General features: G+C 42.7%; 1 protein-coding gene across 1 annotated transcript in view; it reads right to left on the minus strand.

The window, feature by feature from the left end:
• Positions 1-2,833: 2,833 nt before the first annotated feature.
• The window catches only part of LOC145398984 (putative aldolase class 2 protein CC_1201), an 8,600-nt gene continuing 2,036 nt past the window's right edge, over positions 2,834-9,397 (minus strand). Inside the window, exons 2-6 of the mRNA XM_080271713.1 lie at positions 9,144-9,297; positions 8,022-8,184; positions 5,341-5,475; positions 4,163-4,272; positions 2,834-2,995 (exon numbers count right to left, since the gene is read on the minus strand). Coding sequence (XP_080127839.1) covers positions 2,834-2,995; positions 4,163-4,272; positions 5,341-5,475; positions 8,022-8,184; positions 9,144-9,297 — 724 coding nt within the window. The remainder of the gene's footprint in view (positions 2,996-4,162; positions 4,273-5,340; positions 5,476-8,021; positions 8,185-9,143; positions 9,298-9,397) is intronic.

Genomic DNA, 9,397 nt, shown 5'->3' on the forward strand with positions numbered 1-9,397 from the left:
TCAGTCTACACTGAACACGCCATGAAAAGTTTGCTTTGTTTCTCGGACGCCTCTCTGTTCGAGAATTTAAACTTGAACCTAACGCCTAAGCTGCAACTCAACCTGACGAAGAAAGAAAACGAAAGATTGAACCCTAGAATCCTGAAGAAAGCGCAAACTTCGACCGTGGGTGGCGAATGATCGACAAAGCTTCTTCACCTTAACTTGGTCTACTTTCTCGTCCTTTTCTGGCTAATTCAAGTAGTTCAGTGGCAGGAAAGGACGATGCATTGTCACTACATCATTTCCATAGCATCTCGTGACTGGCATCATATTTCATTGTTAATTTCTTACTATAAATCAGCATTCAAGATGGAGATAGGGCAATTTTAGGCCAGGGTAGAGTAAAAAGGGTATGCCAGTCCCCTTCAGACTTAATTCGTGTGGATGCATACAGTGCTAGAGGGCGTTTTCTCTAGTCTGCCGAAGATTCCTAACCCCTTTCGACTAAGGCGATGGCCAGTTGTAGTGAGGCTTATGGTTAATTTAACTAACAACCAGGACGACCCAGTTTTCCTTCATATCCGAGGCTAATCTAATTTCATGTGACTATCACTAAGGAATCCAACTGTGGGAGTGACCCATTTCAGCCAGGTAAAAACAGACCGTAACTATATTAGTTATTTTATATGTTCCTTCGTATTCCTTTCATTACCCATTAAACTTTTTTTTTTTTTTTCATAATGCTATCTACTGACGATATCATTCTGCTCTGGACATACTTCTAACTGGAGGGGTGAGATGGAGCTTTACTACACCCAATCAGTGCGAGAGGCCGTAAGCTGAATAATACCGTCAGGGAGCAGCAAGAATAAATTGAAAAGAACGTAACCCAGATTAAAGGGATTGATGGAGGGATGGGCATTCTGTAGATTATATAATTATTATTATTTTATTATTATCATTATTATTATTATCTTATTATTACCATCATCATCGTCATCATTATCATCATCATCATTATAGAGGTCATCTTGGTGACTCTGCCAGGCCCTTGCTATTCCCGTTATCACTCGTATACAGGGGGTGGGTGAGATCCACAAAAAGGCAGAAGGAACAACAGTGCATGATCCTTTATTAGAGTGCTGGAATTAGTGTCGTAATCAAAATGGCATAAGAGGCTTCGTAATACCTCTCCCTTGGCGATCTCAGCCTGCCTTATCTACAGTTCACTTCACATTCACTCATACTTCTCCGTCCCATCCTCCCATCTTATTCTTGGTCTCCTCTTCCCCCTCTCCCCCTCCGCTTCACTCACACATATTCTCCTAGTCAGGATCACATTGTCCATCCTCTTCACGTGGCCAAACATTTTTCACTTCATCAGGACTCAGTGAAACAAAATATAACACTACTATGCATTTATTGTTTTTTAATTGGATACTTTCCGAGGACATGTGACTATGTTGATTCAGCATTAAGAACCGTATGCTCGTCAGCTTTGACTTTCAAACATCTCTTCCCTACAAGTCTTTTTCTGCATATGACGTGTTGATATTATCTTGGATAATATATTTTATGCAATGTGAATTGGTTTTAAAGAGATGTAAATAGCATAAAACACAATACCGAGCTGCAATAAACAGGAAATAAGTGCAAGAAATCCCCCAGTGCTTATGAGCATGCTGTCCTGTAAGTTGTAATAGAATATATTAAGAACAATCCCAATGATCTCCAGATATGAAAATGCAGATAAAGAGTTGGTACATCAGAGGTACTGTTGTGCAGCACAATATAATAAGGCAATATACAGTCTGCCTTCACAGTCCTGTCACCTCTCCTGATTTTCTCTCCATGCGCTTCGAAAACCAGTGTCGTAATCCGCATCAACTGATAGTTATGAATTCATTTGGCCTCTGCTCAGTGTGATAAGCGTCGTTTGCTGCAGGTCCACCAGACTGAATATCAAAGTCTAGAGGGGCAAGTGAGGCAACAGTAATTTTGATGCCGACTGTACCCTGTTTTATATATATATATATATATATATATATATATATATATATATATATATATATATATATATATATATATATATATATTTATTTATTTATTTATTTATCGAAGGAACAATCTTGAGGGCTCCTGGCCTTTGGTTACTTCTTCCTTGCATTAAAAAAAAATGAAAATAGAAATATAACTACATGATATTTCCAGGAACATCCCTTGCGAAAGAAGAATCAATCCACCGATCACAGGAAGATGAGTTACTTGAGAGGAGCATGTGGAGTGACATGGAGGGACAGGTTGACGAATGAAGAAGTGAAGGAACGTTGTGGGGTAGATGTGGATGTGGTTGAAAAGATTAGGAGAAATACACTGAGGTGGTTTGGACATGTGGAGAGGATGGAGAATGAAAGACTGACTAAGAGGGTGTATGTAGGTGAGGTGGAGGGAGGGAGAGGGAGGGGTAGACCGAGGATGAGGTGGAGGGATGGAGTTGAGAGGTATATGAGGGAGGGGGTGAGTTGGGGGGAGGGGAGTCAAATGGTGGGTGACAGAGTGACTTGGAGGCGTTTTGTCTGCGGCCACCCTTTGCGGGATTAGGGCGTCGGGCTATAAAAAAAAAATAAAAAATAAAAATATATATATATATATATATATATATATATATATCTCTCTCTCTCTCTCTCTCTCTCTCTCTCTCTCTCTCTTTCACTGGGGGAGCTCTAAGTCGAACAAGAAGGCATAACGTCCACTGAGCTTGAGCAAAGAATTAGCACCTCTTATATCAACTCCCCCCCTTCTCTCTCTCTCTCTCTCTCTCTCTCTCTCTCTCTCTCTCTCTCTCTCCAGTTTACGTCTCAAAGCTTGGTTGTGATGTACATAGTCGTCTGTAGATGGCGTAGAAGTTGGCATCGGAGTAATTCTTAATATCCCGCCACATATCATCAGAGGTCCTCTTGCACTCCTCCTCTGGTATCAGCTCCACTTCCTTGTTGGTCGACATAGCCAGCACCTGAAGAAGGAACATCAGATGAAGAGAGAGCGTCAGTGAGGTACATTTTTTAATAAGTGAGAGTGCCATGGAGTAAACAAAGAGTGCCAGAGTTCACCGCTTTAGGTCCAGAGAGAGGGAAGAGGTCAAGAGAGTGCCATGGAGTTTTTCCCTTCCGATTAAAACAGTGTCAGAGAGTGTACCGTTTGAAGGCAAGAGAAAGTGCCAAAGCTTACCCTTATCTGTCACACACACACACACACACACACACACACACACACACACACACACACACACACACACACACACACGCACGCACGCACACACGTAAGCACAGAGAGAGAGAGAGAGAGAGTTTACCTATTTAAGTTACGGGTGCCTGGCAGACAGTTTATTCTTTGACACACGAAGGGATTAATAAATTCTGTAAGTCAATAGAAAGTGACGGAAAATTAAACCATTTCTGTTTCATTCTTTAATCTCGTATGATTATCTTTAGTTTGACGATAGACTTTTCAAACGGGAGGGGTTAGATGCGTCTTCATGCAAATCTTTAATACTAAGGTTCCCTCCTGAAATTAACAGAATCGCTAACAGTAACAGCGAAGAAATAAAAACCACAGGGTTACTAAGATGCTCTGCAGTGTGACAAGTTTCAGAAGGTTATACTTGGACGATATTTAAATGATATACACTATTAAACATTGTCTCTTTCAGTAGTCATTAGGTAAAACAGATTTATGCATATCGACTGAACAAGGGTCGTTAAGGCAGATAATCATTACTGGCTTGAGATCTGAGGATGGTACCTTCTACGACTCCCCACCTCCCTCCCTCTGTTACATGGTTCCAGTTCTCAACCTCTGTGGAGCTACTTAAGAACAATGCTAGACAGACCAGTTTAACCGAGTTTTTACTTATATTTGTTTATTCATTTACTTATTTATTTTTATTCTTTTCCATTTAGTAGCCTACAAGCCGCAACACACTAAGAAACATTGTCGCTGAAGGCCAAGCAGGAATAAGTAGTGTAAAGCAAGGTGAGGTACATTAGCACATACATGATACAAAATTACCCGTAGCTGATAATAAGAATAATGTAGAATGAAGAGAAGAATAAAGATCAGTGACTAACAAAGGTATTGTACAGACACACTTCATACATACCCACTTGAGCCACAAACCCACCTGAACCTGCGCCGCTCGTTCAAGGTAGTAGAGGTTGTCGAAAGCCAGGGCCACAGTAGAAGCCACCACAACTACCCCGTGATGACCCAGGAAGAGTACGTCCTTGTCTCCTGTAAGTATATTAGATTTTTAGAACGTGTTTAACCTGACAAAGATCCTTAACCGTTTTCAGTTCAGCTGATGCCCAGGTGTAATCAGATGAGAGTGAGGGGGGATCAAATTTGTAGCCAAGGAGACTCATTCCTACCTATTAACTACGGCTCGCCTGATTCCATGCAACAACGACTTTGAATTAAAGTTGTAGCACTGATCCAGTTCCATATGAAAGCAAACCAACTATTGTCATTATAGTTACTGTCATCATGGTGGAAAAACAGAATCCTTGTATTACTGTGTTAGCAATTGTATCATTCCGTACTTGCCAGTTTAGCTTACTTGTATCGATTTATTTCACCCATCCCTGCTTAGCCTTCATCGACAATGTTCCTCAGAGTGTTGGGGCTTTTTTTTTTTAAATGGTTAATAAAGAATCCCTCCACCTCCCCCCGCAATATATATATGGACTGCAGGCTGTTCTCTTACAACTAAAGTAAAATATGGCTAGACGATACGTGCATAAAAAAAAAAAAAAAAATCCACTCTCCACAATACTGTATCCCACCACTACATCTCACACCAGCGCCCTACAGCACTGTACCAACTCACACCAGCGCACTACACCAATGCACCATCTCACACCAGCGCACTACGCCCGTACAACTCACACCACCAAACTACACCACAATGCCTTACCACTACACAGTCTCACACCAGCGCATTACACGACTACATCACCGCACACCACCAAACTACATCACTATATCTCACCACTCTATCACCTCATACCACCACATGGCACTACTATACCACTCCACACCATCACACTACACGACTGTAACACCTTACAAAAACACACTACACCATTATGCCTAACCACTACACCATCTCACACCAGCGCACCACACCACTATGTCACCTCACATCACCACAAACACCATTATACCTTACCATCGTACTACCTCATACCAGCTCACTACATCACTATGCCCTACCATTACACCACCTCATATTACCGTACATTACCACTATACCCCACCACTACACCACCTCATACCACTTCACTATACCACTATACCCACCTAATACCTTCCCCAGTCTGCGTCCCTCGTCTATAGCCAGTGCCAAGCCACTATAATGTTTGTCGTAAGCCACTCGCTGGTAGAACCGAGTCGAGTTCTGGTGCACCATCAGCAGTGTCGGGTCCTTTAGGCAGGCTGGTGGGTAAACAAGAACAGAGAATCAACCATCATCTCAGTTTAAAGATAAAACTATATTCCCTGTTCACGTTAACTTGGACTAAAACTCACATCTCTCCGTCTTGAATACTGAGCTGCAACAAGAGATTAACAACAGATTATGGTAGTAGTCACGAAGAAGTATTATGTAAAAAAAATGCAGAGCTGTGGTGTTGACCTTATCTGCCACTGAACTACGGAAAATATGCTGTAAAATGGCGAAAATTTGGACCAAGGTAAAGTGAATGAACTATGGTTGCTTTACCTTAACTTGGCCCAGATTTTTGCCCCTTTGAAGCTCAATTCACGCAGCTCAGTGGTAGAATAAGACAATGCTGTGGCTTTACATCCTTTTTGTAGCACTTCTTCATGACTCGCTTCGCTTTCTAGAGGTAATCTCATGATGTTAAAATGACAATTTCAGATCAAGTTAGAGTAAAAAAGGTGTAGTGGAACATTACCAAAGTCTTAACTCTTCGCTACTTGAACGTCTTTTATTTCGATCATGGCATCTTCTATTTTTATTTTTTAAGCTAACGAACGACGGCTAACAATGAGAGGGAACTTAGGCTGTATCTAACCCCCCACCTGAAAAGCCTTTATATCACTGCTTAGAGGGAGCGAGAAGGAAATGAAGATTACGTAATCTGCGTGAAGAGGCCAACATAACCATTCCTTATCTCGAAGAGTCTCACTTTTCCACGATGTGCTCACCAAACCATAGGAAGATAGTTCATTCCCATACTGTACGTCGGGACAGTGACAAACAAATATATTTTTACTTCCCTTGTGAAAGTAACCTATGGTTTTGCTGGACGGACAAGGAATAGAGGTTTGGAGAATCATCTCTTGTTTCTTATGCTTCCCGGAACAATAAATCATGGCTTTCTAAGAATCGCTAAGTAGGAAAAAGATAAACTGAAGGTACCTCTGCTGCATCTTATATCTCATATCTCACATCAGTGATCAGAACAGTAAATAGCCCTCTCCACCGTGTTTTATATTTGCAAAAAATGGCTGCTTTATACAGTGACTTCAGATCAGAACTGATTCACATGTACTGTGAAAGGACTGCCCTGTCTGGTGAGTTTCTCGAGTGTGTAGAAGAGTTTTGTTATTTGGGGGACATGTTATGTGCCGGATATGGGTCTGGGTGGCTAGGGTAAAGAGTGGTTGGAGGAAGTTCGGGAAGCTGTTGCTTCTCCTGACACTAAAAGGGCTGTTCCTCCGTGCTAAGGGATCTTTGTATGCGACATGTGCTTGAAGTGTAATGCTGTATGGTAGTGAGGCCTGAGGTGTAAAGAAAGAGGACATTCGTGGGCTCAAACGAACAGTAATGACAATGATTAGATGGATGTATTGTGCGTCTTTGAATGTGGGGTCGGGGAAAGGGGGGGGGGTTAGGTTACGATTGAGGGGTTGAGAGGAAGGATGGGACTGAAGTGTATTGGTGAAGTGATAAGGAAGGGGAGATTGAGATGGTTTCATCATATGGAGAGGATGGAGGATGACAGTCGGGTGCGGAAAGTGAGAAGTGTGAACGTATGGGGTAGGGCTGCGAGAAACAGACCGAGAAAGACCTGGGGAGAGGTCATAGCGTGCGACCTTAGGAATAAGGGACTGAATAAAGAGGTTGTCAGAGATCGAGCAGCGTGGAAAACCGCCATTAGGTGACCAAGGTCGGTGCATGTAAACATGTTGGAGCCAATATATACATAAAACGATACTATACGATACTGTAATGCTCTTCTTTCATTCCGCAAGGCGAATTATCACGTTGCAGGAACGGTTCGGTCACCAATACCAGTGTCTATCCTGCATCATTTAATCATCCACACCTAAACTAACAGACCACTAGGTGAGTTTCTAGAAAGCATTGTTCACGGACAATCATTTGTATGCCATTACCATCAACAAAGCATATAACCTCATTTGCTGAGCACCATAAAATGTAGGTAAAAGCACTGAACCATTAACAACTTAATTTTCATATCCATAATCCAAAGAAGATATGCATCCGTCAAGAATGCGTCATAATCTTTTTTTTTTAAATTATTAATCAGAAGTTCCTTCCACAACACCATAAAGTTGCGTGATATTTCCACAACAACTTTTCGGAAATCAATATGACTGGAAATTTCCGTACCTGTTTACGGAAAGGAAAATCGGGGTGATCATAAAGGTCATGATACAAGACAAAGCAATAGCAGAGGAATATATTAAACAAACACTTAACCAGGCTGAAAAAATTACTACATTTGATCGAGGAATAGTTGAATTTAAGGAGGAAGATTCGGTGTACAGGTTCCTATGTTAAATGCTGAGATCGAATAATACTTTGGGTTGTGTGTGTGTGTGTGTGTGTGTGTGTGTGTGTGTGTGTGTGTGTGTGTGTGTGTGTGTGTGTGTGTGTGTGTGTGTGTGTGTGTGTGTGTGTGTGTGTGTATATGTTTGAGAGAGAGAGAGAGAGAGAGAGAGAGAGAGAGAGAGAGAGAGAGAGAGAGAGAGAGAGATGCGTGACTTACCCAGGGCAGTGGCGTATGGCTGGTGTGTATGCATGATCACCTTAGCGTCTGGGCGTATTTCTCTGATGCCACGGTGGATGCAGGAGGCGGCGATGTCAGGCTCACCATCACCTCTCACCACTTTGGCCTCCTTGTCCACTTCCAGTAGTCCGCTGGCCGTTACCTGTAAAGGGTGTGAGACTATTTTTAAGTGTTTCTGGTTACGAACAATTCTGTACATGTAAGTATATGCACAGAAGGTCGCACAGACTTAAGGACAGACGTAAACACGCACACACACACACACACACACACACACACACACACATCTAATCGCTAGAGAGGTGACCTACAATCCTAATGGGCCCAACTTCAAATCCCGGCTGGAGCAGGGAACAGTTTATGGAACTGAATTTTAGTAAATGCAGACTTTACTGTTCTACCAGAAGACCAACCGACATGTGAAAATACCCCTGCTAATACCAAATACCAGTCCTGTGTGGGAAACCCCAGCTATGTATTCAGTATGGACGGTGGATAATAGCTCCAAAATGGTGACAGGTGGAGGTGTAATGTATGTAGGGGGAATACTGGGCCTTGGAAGCAGGGTGTGAAGCCTGTGCGCAGAGCAGGGCACAGTAAATAAAAATGTGCGTGTGTGTGTGTGTGTGTGTGTGTGTGTGTGTGTGTGTGTGTGTGTGTGTGTGTGTGTGTACGCTATTCATAACCACATTCTTCAAGCTACAGTGTTGACTATTTGCACAGATGTAAATATGACCAAGTGGAAGATAATGAGCACCATACGGACAGCGAGGAAAGGGCCGGGGGGAGGGTTCTGGTTCTTAGGAAGAAACGCAGATCCTGACTATACTTGCAACATGCATTTAGGCAAGAGTGGCAATGTGGACATGACGGAACATAGAATGGCCTCGCTCCCTTGTGGTAAATTGAGAGTCTAGACTGTTTTATGTGTAATGCGTAATGAGGCAAGAACGACCGTATGTGATTGACTTACACTAATTTCCCTCCAGCGCAGTTCGTAATGCGCCAAGAAGGACTAAATAAACCTGACCTAGACTGACCTGGCTCAAATGCAATCCGTAGTGAGGCAAGAGCGACCCTATGGATTTGACCCAGACTAACCTCGTTCCAGTGTAGTCCATATTCTACTACCAGCATCGCCTCTCCTTCGCCATTGGACCGCGGGGCCATAACGCTGAGGTGGTTAAAAACACCCTCGTTCAAACCCAGCAAGTCCAGCCCTCGGTGTGCTGCTGCCAACTCCAGACGGGCTGCCCTGTGTATAGTGGTGGTGATTTAGATTTCTTTCACTTTCCTTCTAACAAAGACTTTCATACTCTCTCTCTCTCTCTCTCTCTCTCTCTCTCTCTCTCTCT

This window comes from Coenobita brevimanus, chromosome 47 (assembly GCF_032717465.1).
Source record: "Coenobita brevimanus isolate Jiangsu-jjx chromosome 47, ASM3271746v2, whole genome shotgun sequence".
Taxonomy (NCBI): Eukaryota; Metazoa; Arthropoda; class Malacostraca; order Decapoda; family Coenobitidae; genus Coenobita; species Coenobita brevimanus.